The sequence below is a fragment of the Octopus bimaculoides genome, chromosome 3 (genome assembly GCF_046866305.1).
Source record: "Octopus bimaculoides isolate indiv1 chromosome 3, ASM4686630v1, whole genome shotgun sequence".
Lineage (NCBI taxonomy): Eukaryota > Metazoa > Mollusca > Cephalopoda > Octopoda > Octopodidae > Octopus > Octopus bimaculoides.
Genome location: NC_142930.1, coordinates 69550183 through 69569337, shown reverse-complemented (window position 1 = coordinate 69569337; position 19155 = coordinate 69550183). Strand labels below are relative to the sequence as shown.

The window sequence follows — 19155 nt, the reverse complement described above, 5'->3', positions numbered from 1 at the left end:
TATATATATATATATATATATATATAAATATATACATACATGCATACATGTTCTTCAAGGAATTTAGTATACACTATCAAATATCAAAGATGTAATGAAGATTACATAGGTCAAACAAAGCTTACACTAAGAAATAGACTGACCATTCACCAACAACAAATATGAGATCCCAGTACTAGACAGATTCCAATGAGTGGATACATAGACATATGTGCAAAAAATAAGTCCCCCAAATTCAAGGTTTTCCCACTCTACCTATGTTCAGTGAATACCACAGATAGAGCATGGATAAACACAGGGAATACTTTCACACAAAAGTACAAACCCAGACTTAAAAAAACCTTTACAAAGTACATATACAAATAACTATTCACACACAAAACTCATTCTTCCACTTAACAGGAGGAACCTACACAGTTAACAACCTAAACTTTAGCCACTGGACTACATACAAATGACTCCTGTCTACTTTTACACCAGATAGATTAAATTTGGAGTGCCTTGATTGTAACTAAGCATGTTCACTCTTGATTTTAGGTGCAAAATATACTACCATATAGCAGGAAATGTATAGAAGGTTCTAAACTTAATCACGTGTTCATTCTTTACAAACACTTGACAGAAGACATTCAGAGCATTGATTGTTTAGTACTACCACTAGATTTATTCAGTCAACTGTGTCAGTCTTAACTTATGACATTGTCTCTTGATACTAACACATGGTTGTTGCAGGGTAACCTACAAAAATTTATAAGACCAGTCATGTAACTATCCTCTACCAATCAAATCCTATTCAAAACACATACTAATTTGAGCCATGAACTCCAATAAAAATAGGGCAAAGCTTCAAACACTAGTCAGAAGCAAAACAGCCGTAACATAAGCCATGTTTTCCTATTTCAAATTTTTGAAAATCAGTGTAAACTGTGAAACTGGTTAAATCTTTAAATATAATAGTAACTTTTATTTTTCCTATATATATATACGATAGACTTCTTCCAGTTTCCATCTACCAAATCCATTCACAAGGCTTTGGTTGGCCCAAGGCAACAGTAGAAGATACCTGTCCAAGGTCCCATGCAGTGGGACTGAATCTGAAACCATGTGGTTGGGAAGCAAGCATCTTACCACACAGTCTAGAGATATATTTTGTAATACAGTATAGAATTTCTCTTCCTCTATCTTTCTTTAAATATATATATATATCTGCTACGTGAAGGTACATGACCTAGTGGTTAGGGTGTTGTACTCATGATTGTGAGATTGTGGTTTCAATTCCTAGATTGGGTGATGCATTGTGTTCTTGAGCAAAATACTTCATTTTATGTTGCTCTGCAATCACTTTGACACCTGATACATGGTATACTGTGCACTTGTTCAGACAGCATCGATTTGATGTAGAGAGCAAGCTAATGTGCAGGTGACTAGTTGTAATGTTTTGTAGTCTGAACAGTCAAAGGTAATCCTGATCAAGCTTAACAGTCACTTACAAAGAAGAGTGTTGTCAAACATTTGAATGGAAGAATGCCAAGTATCAGAACCTTTTGCAGGATTGCTGTGTGAAGGAATGGCAGGTATGGCTATTCTCAATTGAGCTTGACTGTAGAGGATTCCCTGACTAATCTGTGTGAAGAATGCTTAGAGCCATTGGAATAAGGGGCAAGAGAATGAGAAAGACAGTTGTGTGCAAGGTGAGAGAAACTGTAAAAAAAGCCTCTTGTATAGTTATAGAGCAAAAGAGAGCAGCTTAGCTGGAAGTAAGGGGAAAAGATGGAGAGTGATCTGTCCACTATTGCTGATCCAATTATGGGATGTTATGGTTCAGAGTTGAAATACCCAATGATTGCTAAACACTTCTTGACCAGCTGATGTCATTAGACATCAATTCTTCATTCACCAAAGGTCAATGAGAGAGCAACATCTTATAGATGTAACCATTCTCATGATGTATACTATATATATATATGTAAGAACGACCGTGCGAACCCAAAAGGAGAAATGGTGACGAATGGAAAAACAGGGCTCCTTTTATTAAACGCGTCACACGGTCGAACACAAAAATATATATCAAATGATATAAATATGTTATACTTCGATAACATAGTGAATTCGTAAATGGCCAGTAAGGAAGACGATAGAACACAACCGATAAAGATGAATAACTGTAATATTTATTGTAACATTAAAATGTATGTCTGTGTGTGAGTGTGAATGCGACATATTAAAACATAATAAAAGACAGGCCGTCGTGTAAAGAAAAGAGTGTGTAAGTGATACATGTATGTGTATGCGTGAGATACAGCAGATAGAAAGAGAGTCAATAACACATATAAAGAATTTGCCAGTTCTTAGAGTACACAATAGTAACAGTCTGTATATAAGAAGTTGAGGCGTGTGTGGCAGAGCGATCACTCGTTGTGATGTTAGGGCTTCAATGCCGAGCCGGGTTCTGGAATACAGATGTTCGTCGCAGGCTAGGTTCTTGTCTGTTGTCTATCGTGGCGAAGGTGAATCGCACAAACAGAGTTAGAAGTTCTGCGGTAGTTTGGTTAGCTTGTGTACGTAGAAGTCATGTTGACGATGTTGGCGATGCTGGTAGTCGTAGTGTCGTGTTGACTGGCGGCGATGCTGGTAGTAGTCGTAGAGTCGTGTTGCTGCTGGTAGTCGTAGTTGTACGAAGCTGTGATTGTTGTCGCTGACTGCTGCTGCTGCTCTGTGTGGTACACAGAACAGGTCTCTAAGAGATCTGAACCGAGACAAATTAGCTGGGTATCTAGTAGGCTATTTAAAGCAAAATAGGGGCTCCAGAGAGCATCTGAAAAACACTATCACGTGACCTTATTAAGGGCTGTGATTGGTCAGTTTACGTTCTGGCGGGAACGGTACGAAGCAATTGCCACTTCAAATAATAATTAGTCATGTGATGACAAGGAAAGAGATGTTTTCTACTACGCTCGCATCTGTTTATATTTATAACAGCGGGGAAGATGGCTTCTTTGTGTATAATGGCGATAGGTAGTTTCACTACATATATATAATCACACATATATCATGAGACAAATCAGTATATATATATATATATATATATATATATATATATATATATATATATATATATATATATATATGTATATATATATTTATATATATATGTGTGTGTGTGTGTGTGTGTGTATATATATATATGTGTGTGTTTGTGTGTATATATATATATGTGTGAGTTTGTGTGTGTATATATTTATAATGCCTTGGGTAAATACCTGGGTAGATGGTCTGTAGTAGTTCTAGCTTCACAAAAACCACATTGCCGGCCATTAAGGAGAGAGAGAGACTATGTATATGAATGTATACATGCATGTATGTGTATATATGTGTATTTTTTAGCTTTTACTTGTTTCAGTCATTAGATTACGGCCATGCTGGGGCACCGCCTTGAATCTTTTTTAGTCGAATGAATTGACCCCAGTACTTATTTTCTTTGTAAGCCTGGTACTTATTCTATTGGTCTCTTTTGCTGAACTGTTAAATTACGGGGACATAAACATACCAACACCAGTTGTCAAGAAGTGATGGGGGTACAAACACAGACACAAAGACGCAAACACATATATATATATATACATACATACATACAAACATACATACATATATATATATATATATATATATATATATATATATATATATATATATATATATATATATATATATATATGAAGATAAGCAACAAAAATTCAATAGGTTATAGCAGTACGTACTTTTCGTACAAGCTCCATTTATTCATGTAGTGAGAACACCACAGAATGTACACTGAAAATGTACTCCTCAGCTGCATATATATATATTCATGTGTATATGTATATATATCCATATGTATATTTTCCAACAGTTTGAATCTCTGTCCTTAATGGCCAGCAATATTGCTTTTATCAAGTTAAAACTAGCAGAAACCATCAATAGGGAAATTTTTGACAGAGAGAAAGTTGGTAAAAGTTCTATTGTTGCACTCAAGAGATGCAAAACTTTCAGACATATCTAGTATGCAAATCTCTAGGAAAACTACTAATCTATAGGCTCCAATCTAATCTCAGCTTTTGAATCAAAAACTTCCTGTCAGATAGGACTATCATATGCTGATGAAGACTTCACTGAGCCATAATTTGTAAATTCTGGTTCATTCTCTCCACTATGCCTGTCTTCTCCCAATACATTGATAACTTACTTGATGTTCCACAAGCTTACTCTGTAGTAGATGTTATCAAACCTCATTGTTCCCTAACTTCCCACACTTATGCATCATCCATAAGCAAACTAGACATCTCATGCCAAACTGTACTGATTCCTAGAACAGGCCTCAAAAACATTCTTTAACAGAGTTACGCAAATCTTGTCTCCTTCAACAGCAAAAAGAACACACACATACACCATTGCTGCAAAAATAGTTACACCTCACTCTGTTTAACCATAAGTAGCATGCAACTAGAGCCCCCATGCTGGTTCCAAATGAGGATCTCTTCTCACAAACACACATCTCTAACATAGCAAAAACTGCATCTCAGAGACTGGATTTTCTCTTTAGAGCTGGAAAATACTTTGCCCATCAAAAAATTGTAACCCTTCCCAAAGCTTAGAGGAAATGACAATGGGGTACTGTACTCTCATCTAGAATGGTGTTGCTTCTACATATGCATAACATCCTGCGCAACATCCCAAAAAAGGTCACTTGACTGATTGGCATCAAGTCATTCACTGACATGTTTCGGTCTCAAGCCAACACACATGCTGTCTCCTTTCTCTGCCTTGATAACCAGTTCTACAATGGTCCTTGCTCCTGAGAGATGGCTGGCCTTGTGTCACTGTGACTCAGGTACTCTCAACTCACTCATTCCTCTTTCTTTCATTGCTTAAATAGAGTGTAACCCTCTAGTATTAACCAGTATGTCAAGTCCTTCTTCCTCACATTGTTTTCCCTCTAGAATTTCCAGCCTGCACATATGTTTCCTGCAGTTGTCAACTTTCAGCAATTTAAATGGAATATTAATGGTAAGAATGTCATTAGTTCTAGAGGCTTTACAAAGACTGTGGTCACAGCCTCTTCCTGCAGACCTATCTAATCAAAACACACACAGAGACACACACATACACACAGACACACAGAGACACAGATACTCACAGACACACACAAGTTACTGATGATCAGAGGTTACAATTTATTGTAATGGTCATTAATTCTTAGCATTAAACTATATTATGTACTATATACCTTCACTATATTAATAGCTGAGTATTCTTTGTTTTTGACTAAGACCCATACGCACACACACACGTTCATACGCAATTTATGCTTTTATCTACTCAAGACGAACGCTCACGCACATGAGTGGAGGAAACCCAAAAGAAACTTGTACCACCCGGTAAATTCCATTTCAGAAGCCCTGCGCTCGCGCACGCACACACACACACATACACACTCTCTCTCTCTCACTCACACGCACACGCACACGCACCACATAATACAAACAAATGTTAAACTTAACTCCGAAAGCGAGCAGTCCAGGATTTTGATATTTTTGCTGTTATAAAATTTCATAACAGAAACGTACTGTTCAGAGGAGGGTACAGTGGCTTGAATCGATCCCAGTTTGTATAAATAGAGTATTTTATTTTCACTTCTGGTCTTCCATAGATTTCTCTGAAAGTGAGAAAGGAAGTGAGATCGCTGCCGCTCGACTAATATTAGTAGTTGTAGTAGTCGTCCGCAGTAACAGTTTTAGAACACTGTGTGATAATAACTCTAACACCAGACATATCTAAGTAGCTTACTCACCACCGTTGCTACATCGTTCATGACAACATTAATATATCACATGATGCTATATCCGACCGTCCAATGAGATATCATATCAGTATAATCATCACTGATATCATCAATAATCGGTGTCGGTGATCATTTTTTGACAAACATGGTAGGAAGAAGCAGAACACCAGCAGTCCGTAGTTATTAAGTCTTTACTGCTGCACCTTGACCTTCCTCTTCCTGCTCTCTCTACTCATACAATATTATGTTTCTCTAAATCAGCCGACATCCCAGCAGACAGATGCAGAAAATGTGGAAAAAGGAAAATCTTAGGAAAAATCTTTTACGTGTCAAACAGATAGCAGATCAGAACCTCGGACGGTAAGATTTCGATCTATCCAACAGTATATATATATATATATATATGTATCTTGACTATTTCTGTCTTTCTATCGAACTGTCTAGTCAACGATCAGTATATCAATTATCATTCTCTCTGGCCAGTTACTCATCTATCTCTCTATCCATCTATTTGTCTGTCTGTCTATCCATCCATCCTTGTGTCTGTCGAGCTAGTTGTCTATCTATCTATCTATCTATCTGTCTGTCTGTCTGTCTGTCTATCTATCTATCTATGTTTGTCTGTCTGTCTTTATTATTATTTTTTTGACATTTTCGCCCATTTGTGTCAATATCTTTCATTATAATTTAATAATTTAAAAATAGAATGAGTTAACTGTTCTTTAATATCCGAAACAGTTACACTCATTGCAACATGCTTTTGCCCAACTTCTCTCATATTACATAGAACCGATTATTTACTTGATCACTTTCACGAAAGTGACGAATTGAGACAGCTGTTACCATTTGATACTCTAGAAAGTCGTATTATACTTCCTATACGCCGTTATAAGTGTTACGCTTCTTATTTCTTGTTCATTGTAAATGTTGAAATATCAGCATATATCTAACCACACACACACAAAAAGAAATGAAAGAAAAACTGTTTGACGTTCCTACTCAATGTCTGTAAAATTCCCGAAACTAACTTTTATATACACCGAATAAAGAAATAGAGATAGAGTTGTAACGGTAGGGTTATATACTTGATTGTATGTGCGTTATCTATCTATCTATCTATCTAATATATATATAATGGGATAGATATGACGCCGAAGAATGTGTATGTCAGTATGAATGTAATATTTTCTTGTTCATTTTCGTATATATTTCACAGAGCTTCACATCTATAATGAAATTCTCTTGTAGACGATTAAATATTTTCGTGTCTATAATGCGGTCCTTGAGACATATCGAACCATCGTCTCGAGCATTTGTTCCCTTATTTGCAACAGCAACACCTACTTTTACTAATGACAAACATTAATATTTGGCCTCGCATTTCCAACCTAACTACGCACACGCACAAATGCACTCTATGGATGTGTGTGTGTGTGTGTGTATGTATAAATATATATAAACACACACACACATATATATATATAAACACACACACATATATATACACATATATACACAAATACATACACACATATATATATATATATGCATAAATACATATGTACATATATAGTGTATGTTTGTGTGAGTTGTGTATGCATATATGGGTGTGTGGGTGTATGCGTATGTATATAAATGTGTGAAAGAGACAGAGGGTAACTTCATGAAACGTCCTAGATCTTTTTATTAATTTCTGTTTGGGAGATTTAAGGAGAACACATCTCCCTTCTTCACAACAGTTTTTCTTAAAATAAAATAAATAAATAATTTCAAAAACTCTCCATTTGTGAAGTAGATAGAATTGTGACTCCAATGAAAATAATGAAATGTTCTTAGAAGTTTGATAGTTTAACTCATGTCTGAAGCCATTCACTATAACACCCACCACCACTCCAAAAAGAAACAAAACCAAAAAAAAAAACCCAGCCTCTTTCACAAGTTTCACAGATTTAATTGCAGCCACCAACCCTCTTTCTTCCCTTCACTCTCCCATGTCAATATAATGTAAATGTTTAGTAAAAGTTGTACTTACTAGTGTACAGCTGACTAAACCTCCTACCGCAAGCCAGCATTGCCATGTTTGAAGGCAATTCACTTTGGATTTACACACAGCGTGTTGTTGCATACAGCCGTTCTAACTTAAGCATTCAACAACATTACTATTATTTCTCATTACTTTTACCTTTTCAACTTTACTAACTTCTCGTTATGTTGTGCTGATATACACCTGAATTTTGTACTTCTGTGAAGTATAAGTTAACTACACAAGCCACTCCTTTTTACTGCTTATAATAAAATAGTCGCTAGAAAGTGAAAATTATTTGCAGAGGAATATTTTTTTTCTGCTGGCACCCATAACGAATGTTTGGATTTTATCTTTAAAAACTGTAAACTGTCTGACCACATTTCACATCAACACCTAATTATTTCAATTCGTCATCATTCAACTGTTGAACTTCAAGCTGAAACTGCTCCAATTTCACTTAGATGATCTCACTATATACCGTTATTTTAGTCAATCCTAGCTGCGATTACTTCTGAATGAATATCTTGCAATATTTGAAACGAATATTGTTGTGAATGTTAATCCTGTAAACCACATTTATATAATGGTACTTGTTAATTACAAAACGAAGGATAGCCAACTTCTTAACGTCAACTTTTAAAAGAAAATTTAATTCATCTAAGATCAAGAACTTTACGAGTTTGTAACAAAAACCCAATTTTTGTAATAAAAAACAAACAAAAAAATTGCCCACATTTTTTAATATAGACTAAGAATAATTTATGCTGTTAGGAAGAAATAATTAAGTTTAGAATAAACAATGTTTCTTTTAGTTTAACATGAGTTAAGTAAGTAAGCAAACATCGTTTTTCGTTGAATACCATATTCTGTAGATTTCATTCTTGTTGCGTAGAAACACACGAACGTAAATAACACGGATGTATATTGAAATGGAATATCACCGGTACGAAATATATTCAGAAGAATGTCAAAGAGAAAAACCCCAATTTTACTCCCCCTACCACTTCTGCTTTCAGATGGGAGAAGGGAAGTATTTAGACTTCAGTACTCAAAAACTTACCCTAGTTTGTTAGGATAACAATTTTATTATACCAGAAATAGGAAGTGAAAAACCGGACGTTTTATCTGGTTCTTTATTGTTGTGTTAATTAAAATGCAGGTTCGGTCTGTAAGACTTACCATCTTGTTCGTTGTTTAGAATTGATTTACTTGTGGTGGGTGTTTTATCCCCGTTTGTTTTATAAAGGGCAGTTAATATGTGTGTACACCATTTTCATCTTGTTCTTTATGTTGACCTGCTGCAGTCATATTTATTTAATAATTTCTCTCGTTTCCAATCGTTTTTCTCCATCTAAAAAAAAAAAAAAAAAAAAAAAAAAAAAATACTTGTTTCATTTTCAGTTTTCTTTCATCTGCCACTTGCTGCCACTACCACCACCATCTATATTACTACTACTACTACTACTACTACTACAATGATTTCCACAAATTGCCTGACTGACATTTGTTTGTGACATTCACGCCATCCAATGCCATCTTATAGTTCTGTATTGTAAAGTTTGGTCATATTCTCTTCTAGTGGTTGTTGTTGTTGGTAGTGGTCAATCTTGTTTTGTGTTAAATGTCACTCGGGTCTGAAGAACACTACAGAAGTGCTAAGATGAAAAAGAAGGAAATAGGCCAAAATATTTCATGTCTTTGATTCTCATGTGCTTAATATATCACTATATTGGGTTCAGTTTACCGAGATAGAGAATTTTATAAATTGGCAAAAATTTCAATAACCCTTGTAATAGCAACTTCTTATTGATTTAGTTAATAGTTGACTGCTGCATATTCAATTACATTGAAACAAGTCAACAAAGGAGCTTCTGTGTAGTAGTTTAACCTGCTAAAAATAGCATCAAAATCTCCCTCAAATCACACAGGTTTGTTCGATCAAGGTTGACCTGACCTTAGGCTTAACAACAAATACAGCTATAATGATATCTCCCATTTATTTTGCTTATCAAGCTATAAGTGACTCTTCAGTTGTATGGTTGCTGGTTGTCTATCAGATGTGCATTAAAAGGGTGTCAAATATATTGCTGATGAGCCACATCTGGCCCGTGGCAATGTTTAGTCCAGCCCCTAGCTGGATTTATTGTTATTTTTTTTAAAATTAAAGTATTCTCTGACGTATATATCACTAGCTCTATCCAGAGCCAGAGCCCCAATAGAGCTGTGATTAACACTGATTCTGACCTGTCAAATCAGGGTACCTTAGGAAATCTTCTTTTTCTTTTAACCTGTTAAAAAAGAAGCATATGAATCCATATACTAAAATAGTCATGGCCAAACTGCAACCCATAGGACTTTGTAAACACTATGTATTTTGAGAAGTAATGTTTGCTGCCACTTCAACATGACTGTTCCATATGAAACAATGTTACTACCGTTTTTAATCCCAAGAAGATACCTCCTCCAACTGGTTATCGATGCAATCTGCACCTGATATATATTGCAAGCAGGAGAGCAAGCCCCTACCATCTTGTCAGGATCAGCAGACTGTCTGGTTTTGAGCTGTTTTTGCCCATCCTCAGTGCTGGACATCTATCTGCTAGAGATAGCAGTAGTTCACTCCAGCTTGCTGTATATAGAAAAATAAATGACAATCTGTCACTGATCTTGCAACAAGCAAAGTAGCTAGATAGAAAATTTCTGTCAGAGATGAAAGTTATAGCTTTCATCTATTATAGAGATTTTCTAACTAGCTACTTTTACTATGTATTTTATTATTTAAAAAAAGAGAATTTATGCATGAGGAGTCTATAGTTAACTCTTTGGTCAACTGGTTTAACAAAACTGTCCACAAGCTTTATTCATTGCTCTCTTTAAAGGCCATCATATGGAAACAATTTGGTTTTGGCACAGTATAGTTTATCTTGTTTGGGATTTTACTATTTTGAATTCAAATTACATGCATTGAGTAATCTACCAAGTATGAGAAGGTACTGGAATTGACTGAATCGGTTGTGCTACCAAAATTGAAATTTCAAGCAGGAATAATATAATCTGAGTAGTCTTTCACACTGACTCTTGATAAAATATGGTGAGCTGGCAGAATCGTTACTGTGTTGGGCAAAATGCTTAGTGAAATTTCTTCTGACTTTGAATGCTGTCAGGGTCTACTTTGCCTTTAACAGTGGTATCCCAGTATGGCTGCAGCTTTTGAGCTGAAACTAGTTAAAGAGTTATTACTTTATCCTTCTTATATGATATGTAGACATCTATGTGAGCTGTATTCTATCACTCCGCCCTTTATTGCAATTTCTCTCTTCACTATCATTCATGCTTTTCACTCTGTAAAGAAGCTAAGCAAGCAGAGATGTATTGTTGTGAGGACCCTTTATTCTTGTCAAGAACATGATACCTCTCTACTACTGATGCCATGAAAGAAGCACCCAGTACACTCTGTAAAATGGGTGGTATGAGGAAGGGCATCAAGCTGTAGAAACCTAGCCAAAAATGAAATGTGAGATTAGGTCCTTGGCCCATCTTGGTGTGCTGTACCCTTGAATATGTACTGACTCCAATTGCAACAAGTTTTCCAACCCATACCAGAATGGAAAGTGACTGTAAAATTATATAATCTTTTACTGGTTTTGGTCATTGAACTGTAGCTTTCCTGGGGCATTTATTCTCTCTTTTATTCACCTGTACCTTTAGAATATGCATTGACACCTTGTCACCATATTTATCTACTTTTCCAGTTACTGCCACCCACACTTATATAATGTGTGGTAGCCATGTAACTCCTCTACAGCAATACACCTGTCCCTGTCCCATCATACTTTAGCCTACCAACATCCGGCATAAAGCTACTCCTTCACCTGCTTTATATACACTCACTGATTCAAAGAGACTTGTTTTGAGAGTTCCTTGATGACGTCACTAGCATCAGTGCCGTGAAAAAATCACCCAGTACACACTGTAAAGTGGTTGGCATTAAGAAGGGCATTCAGCTGTACAAACCATGTCAAAACAGATATTGGAGCCCAACACAGTCCTCAGGCTCATTGGATCCTGTTGAACTATTCAACTCATGTCAACATGTAACTTAGATGTTAAATGCTGATCAGACGTGTGTGTTTGTGTATGTGTGTATTTCAGAGCAGAACACTTTTTTTTTCTATACTGCTTGAATTTGCTTAGTTGTGAAGAATAAGTAATCTTAGAAGGTTATTTGCAGTAGACCAACATCCTAGCCATAGGAGATTTACCATGTTTGTTTGTTTGCCAAGAACCTAAAATACAACTAGCCCTTAAAAGTCTCTTAGTGCTTAGAAGACATTTTCATTTTATGTTAGAAACGTACATACATGAAGCTATATATAGCGCAAGTACTACTGTAAAATGAAAGTACATTGGAGTGAGCATATCATTGATTAATAGAATAGTTTGATTGATCAATCTTATCAGAGATTTCATACACTTAAGTTTATATTTCTTTTCTTTAATCAAATATGATATGTAATAAACAAGGTGAAAGATAAGTACATCAAATAAACAAACTGATAATACTGAGTAGGCAAAGTATTCAGTATAAAATTCTTTTGTCTTGTTCATGTGATAGTACTTTCTTCTCCTGTTGATTTCAACTGATAATTTCTTCTTTTTTTTCCTTTTTGAGGTGGAAATAATTATTGTTTAATGTAAAAGTTTGAATCCAGTTATAGTTTTTAGTTTATAAAAGGATTTTATTTCTTCCCACCATCTGCATTAATCTTTTATGCAAAACATCGAGTGGAACTTCAAATCTAATTAAAGCACTCTATATAGCTGTTTAGCATAAACACATAGTTTCCCTCTGAAACAATTTTGGGCCCTAAGTTGGGTCTCATTCAGCAGTTACAGTACAGGTAAAGAATGCAGCCTATAACACCTGGAGGAAGTCACCCACTACCACAACACTTGCCAGACTCCAACTGGAAAAGCAAAAGATACCTTTGTGCCCCATACAGTCTGCAAGTTTTATCTCTACTCAAGTTGTAACAGAGCTTTTTGGTCTATCAACTTTACAGAATCCTCCTATCCATCACTAGGATCTGTAAGCTGCACCACTTCTGTTGTTCAGATCATTTCTTAATTCATTACCACAGGCACCTACCAAAACTCCTAAACTTTTTAATTCTCAATGTCATCTGTCTCATCACTGCTTATATGCAGTTGCCATCTTCATAAAAATCTAATGTCTCCAACTTAACAAGGCCATCAGTCTCAAGTGTCCCTTCTGTCACCCACAAACAATGTACTCCTAAGCTAGCTCCTGTTCTCAGCAAGCACTTCAGTCTTTCTCTCTCTACTGGGATCTATCATGATCTTCATAAGCAAAATCTAGTGTTTCTCATCCACAAGAAAGATAACCTTGCCAAGTACATTCTAATCACCCTCACTTCTAACATCTCAGAGTTGAAAATAGAAACAACACCTCTATCATTACTTTCTTTGCCACCTCAGTGATCTTTAGTATGGCTTCTATAGAGTCAGTTTTATAGGAAACTTGCTCTCCTGTCACCCACCAATGTCTCTTTGATATTGAGAAATTCCATGAAAGCATTGTTCTTGCAAATGTCATCAGAAAAGCCTTTGACTATGGCATGGAAATTGAGCATAATTTCCTAATTATGTTTCTTCCTTCTCTCTTTGCATTGGAAGTTTTCTGTTGATTACACCATTGTAGCATATGCTCATGCAACTTTCTTTGGTCCATATTCTGCCTACAAAGTTTAATGTACTCTTAAGCAGATCATACTGCTTCACTCCTCCTTAGCTTTCTGTATACAGGTGTCATCCATGTACAGTCTAAACATCTCATACCAACAAATATTGCCTCAATGAACAAAGTATTTGAGAACATCCTACATTGGGGACATAGCAGTTCAGTTCCTTTCAATGATACAAAATCACAATCATGGGAATAGTGATGTATGTCACTTTGTTTCATTTTGAATAACACACACACAACTAAAGCTGTTAAATGCTGGTGCAAATTCTGGTGGGTCTCACCTTCACTCATATATCTATAAAATCATTAGCCCTCTTCTTCGGGGCCAGACAGTTCTTCATTCAGGATGTGTTGCTGCTACTCATAGAATCTATCTAGACTTTATCAAAAGGAATGTTATTTGTTTGGCAAAGATTCATTTAACATGTTACAAACTCTGAACTACATGCTTCCAGTTACTCTTAACAATGTCTTTAAAATACAGTTACACATACCAAAGAACAGACTACAGACACTGGGCCACCCAATACCTCATGATCTTTCATGACATTTGTGTGTGCGTGTGTGTGTGTGTGTGTGTATGTGTGTGTGTGTGTGTGTGTGTGTGTGTGTGTGTGTGTGTGATGATAATATTTAATGTACCCAAAACTGCATGTCATTGACTAGGCCTTGTCTTCTGTGCCAAAAACTACTGCAGTTTTGAACAGCTGCTGAACTCACACCAGATAGAAGTCCAATTCCTACTAGACTGCTGTTCACATAGGTGGGATAGTGCCTTGTCTATCTTCTGACTTTTCTATCATTACTACAATAGTTCCTGCTCCTTTGAATTAGCAAGCTATGTATTTCTTCCATCATGTTGCCATTTCTACTATATATAACTCAGCACTAAACATCATCATCATCATTTAACATCCGTTTTTCCATATTGGCATGGGTTGGACTTTTTCCAATACCTTCATCCTTGGAACTGCAATCATCTAGAACTCAGTCCCACTTCTTTCTCTATAAGTGTCAACTTTTAGAAGTTCAATATCAGCTTCATCAATTTAACAAAGAGCATGGACATTGTCTCTCCTCACTAGAATAAAATTAAAAGAAAAAAGTTTTCTCTCAGGGTTTTTATTCTTCATTGTTTAAGATAAAGACTGAATAAACATGTATTTAGATATATACTTCTTTGTGATTATTCAGACCAACTCAGAAGATACCATCTTTGCAGCTTAAAAATAAATGACTTTCATATTCACTTGAAATTATTGCAATGAAATGAGTGTAAAGGCTTATTTATCCATAACTCCCCACAAACTATGAGTATTATCCTTCCTTAGACAACTTTATTAAAAAACAATTATCATTTATTTATTTCATATTTTGAAATAACTCTTCTTACTGTAAATACAAATGAAATAGGAAAGATAAGTTTAATTTAAAAGATACTTTTTTTTTAATATATAGGCCTGAATAAAACATTCTGAATTATTTTCCTCTATTAAACATCACATGTGAATATAAGATCTTAACAGTACACGTGATCATATGTGCTTCCTATTTGATTTAATTGTATTAACTTAATTACTTATTGTTAATCCTTATATTGGTTGCCAAGAGCTTAGTAAGTTAAGTACTATTGGCTTGTGTATTTAGAAACTTTGTTATAGTCTCATCTGTAAACAAGATTTACCTGAGTGAAGTTTTTTCTTATTGCCTCTATTTTAGGCAACTAGCTAAACAAGAAAGCAATTTCATTATTTTTCACTGTACTAGCTGAATGTTCCATTGTACCATACTAATTACTGTCATTATTCATCCCCAAAATATATCATAGTCTTAGTAATTCATTGCCTGCTCAGATTAGGTGATTTTATCAAATTGCAGTATAGAAAGTTGCAATTTAATTTTAGCATAACATTTATCATATTTTCTCTGTCTGCACCGTTTTCTTGATGAGTTTCTTTTCAGTTTGCTAATAATAATTTTTCATTTCATTACACATTATTAGAGGTAAACACCCATCTAAGTTATTTCATTTTTATTACACAGAAACATGTTGTTAGTAACATTTCCAGTTGGACAATTCAAAGATTTCCCTAACCATTAATGATAGGCTTGACAACAACTTCTCATACACCTAGCTTTTAATAAATCTATTGTCCTACATTTCTTCTTTATCTTTTTATCATGCAGGGCAAATTAATGAGATAAAAAGTCAAAACTACTGCACTGAGCATCATTACATAATCTACCAGTTTAGCTAAAAGTTATCCAAATATTTCTGACTATTTCTTGTTAATTTTCCTAATGAATTATTTTGTTAGTTGGAGTAGCAACTGAACATATAGCAGTTCCCTTTCATTTGCTTCACATCACTTGTGTGCTACTTGATTTTATATTTTCTTTGTGATAGTACTTTTTCTCCCCACAGCAGTCATTAGTGGTCATTCATTCTGTCATCATTCATGCCTAGTAGCCAAGTGCTGTATGAATAATTGTAATGACATAAGTATTCATAATTAGTATGGATAATTACAAAGAATTAAAGTTGGATATACAGAATTTTACATTATAGTTGTAATCTTAATGTTCAAAACTGAAAATATAGATTTTTAATGATTAACCTTCTAAAAAGTAATGGTGAGGTTTATTTACTTGAGAATTCTTCATTTCAAAAGCATAATGTCTAGATGAAATGTGTGCTTAGTAGATGCCATATGAGTCTAATGGGTACATTTAATTTATCTTATATCTTTTGTTTCAGTCATTAGACTGTGGCCATGTTGGGGCATCACTTTGAAGAATTTTTAGTTGAATGTATTGAACCCAGTACTTTTATTTTTAAAGCCCAGTACTTATTCTATAGGTCTTATTTGCTGAACTGCTATGTTGCAGGCACGTAAACACACCAGCACTGGTTATCGAGTGATGGTGATGGAGGACAAGCACAGACACAAAGACACACACACACACACAAACAATGAGCTTCTTTCAGTTTCTACCTATCAAGCCCACTCACAAGGCTTTACACATTCTTGACATCGACCTGAGACTATAATAGAAGACACTTGCCCAAGGCACTACACAGTGGGAGTGAACCTCAAGCCATGTGGCTGAGAAGCAAGTTTCGTACCACACAGCTACACCTGTGCCTATAATTAGATTATTTTCTTGAATTAGCTTTCTCATGTCAACTTAGACTATGGGCATTAAATGTGAAAATGTTAGCTTCAAAGTTGTACATTCTGACAGTAACATTTTCTGGTTTTTCTACTAGCAGTAAAATAACTGTAGAGATTGTTTCTTTTTCCTTCTTGTTCAGAAAATTTGATTACCATTTGTTGAACTGACTACTTCAAATCTAAGTCGTGTTTTGCAAAGCAAAAATACTTTCACTATCATATATCAACTATTTCAAATGCCTTTCTTTTTCAGTTCTCTCTCACCTTTCCTACAACATGTGCTATTCTATTTTGCAGATGTTGAGAATTGCTTGAAAGAGTTTAAATACATGTTTTGTTTGCACTACATATTTTTTTCCATAGACAGTAGACGTGCTTTCATCACTGAAGTTGGAGTCAACTACTTAAAGTGTGTCCCATAGTTAGATGTGTTTATTTTTCTAATTATGTTTCTCTTTGTTCTCACATGGATCTTCTGTGGTACAATGTTTGATTAGAAATATGTCGTTAATGATATTTAAGTATAAATCCTGACAAGTAATTAAGAAACTATTAGTTTAGACATTTCCTTTCAAAGAATTCCCTTTTTTATTGTAATAATGCATTTTGGATTTTTTTTTCGCTATAAGTTTTTCATGTTGCTCGTCTGTTAGAGATCACTTTACACATTCTTGACATTAACATCATATGTTGTATAATTAAAGTGTAAATTAAATCTGGTTTTGTATCAAAATTGAAAACAATATCATATATTAAATGGACAGTAAATGATGTTCTTTTAATTATCATTCACTTCTTATATGCTAGTTTTCTTCAAAACTTTTGTTTTAGTAGCTATATTGATAATCTCTTCATATTGTTCTATGTGTTTAGTTAGACAACCCAGCTTTATCTTTCATACTTTTTATCATTATATATATATTAATATATAGGTGCAGGCCTGGTTATGTGGTAACAAGTTTGCTTCCCAACCACATGGTTCCAGGTTCAATTCCACTGTGTTAGAATTACAAAATATCTGCATAAATTTCAAACTGGAATCAAGAAATTTTACAAGTAACACTATTATAAATAACACTTCAAGAAAATATTTAATTCTTTAAAAACAGAAAACAAAAAAACCAAAAACCAAAACAAAACTATATTTTCTAATAACTATATTTTCTCTCTCTAAATTTTATCGGATCAGCAAATTGTAGTGTATTATTTTTACCTATGTTGTTTATATGTTTATTGCAGTTAATTTAATCTCTCATACAATTTGATTTTCAATATCTCCCATCAGATTCTTTTTATCTTTGTCTTTAGACTTATCATTGAGATTAATTTCTTTTTGTTCATCTATTCCATCAAGTGTTATTGCTACAATTGAATGTGATAATGCTTATAGCCATATGATAAGGTCACATTCATTTCCCACTGTAAACATTAATTGCATGCATTTTTTTTTATAGAATGCTAATACTTATGTCATTAATTAATTAGTAAAACTAATTAATCACTTTCTGTGTTGCATTTAAAGCAATTACAAATTCATAACAAATAGTAGTTCCTTTTGATAATAAAATACAAGGCTAATTCTCAAATTATCTGTAATGTATTCCTAATACTTATTTCTATTGATCTTAAGGATTTGAAATCCAAGTAACCCAAGTGAATTTGAACTCAGAGTGAATTCGAACAACTTTTGATATAGTTGCATTACAAGGTTTAGTTATCTTTTTTAGGACATGAACTAGAAAGTTAACTGAATCAATGATTGCATTTGACTAGTACCTTTTTTCTATCAACCCTGGAAGGACAAACAATAAATTTACTCTGATGGGATTTGAACATAAGATCTGAATGGAACAAACCATCATTCTGGTGTCTTAATCAATTCCACTGCCATAAGTTTGCAATGGATATTGCTTTTGTGTTGAAATAGCAAAGTCTGTTCATGCATATCATTAATAGCTAGTAGAATGTTAAATTTATGAAATTTTAAGTATAAAATCTGATATTGGAGAACACAAATATACAACAGTTCGTGTTACTTTAGTGTGCAATCTACCTCTCCATTTACACTTCAGTTGGTGGTCTCTCTGCACATTTAGATTTTAGTGTGCAGTCTGCCTCTACTACAAGAGGACGATAAAACAAGTTGAATAACATTAAATAAGGATTTATTATTAATGGCATACTTAAGTCATCAAGCTTGGCAGAATCATTATCAAGCTGGACGAAATGCTTTGTGGCATTTCTTCTGGCTTTGTTCTGAGTTGAAATTCTATCAAAGTCGATTTGCCTTCTATTCTTTCTGGGTCTATAAAATAAACACCAGCTGAACATTGGGGTTGATGTAATCTCTCCAAGTTTCAGGCCTTGT

The 19155-nt window shown here is 34.5% G+C and overlaps 1 protein-coding gene across 6 annotated transcripts in view; it reads left to right on the top strand.

Moving 5' to 3' along the window:
* Positions 1-5732: 5732 nt before the first annotated feature.
* Positions 5733-19155, top strand: part of LOC106880939 (rho GTPase-activating protein 44) — a 225981-nt gene continuing 212558 nt past the window's right edge. For all 6 annotated transcript variants that reach the window (XM_089349202.1, XM_089349199.1, XM_089349198.1 and 3 more), the window contains exon 1: positions 5733-6178. In XM_089349202.1, coding sequence (XP_089205328.1) covers positions 6099-6178 — 80 coding nt within the window. In that variant the 5' untranslated portion in view covers positions 5733-6098. The remainder of the gene's footprint in view (positions 6179-19155) is intronic.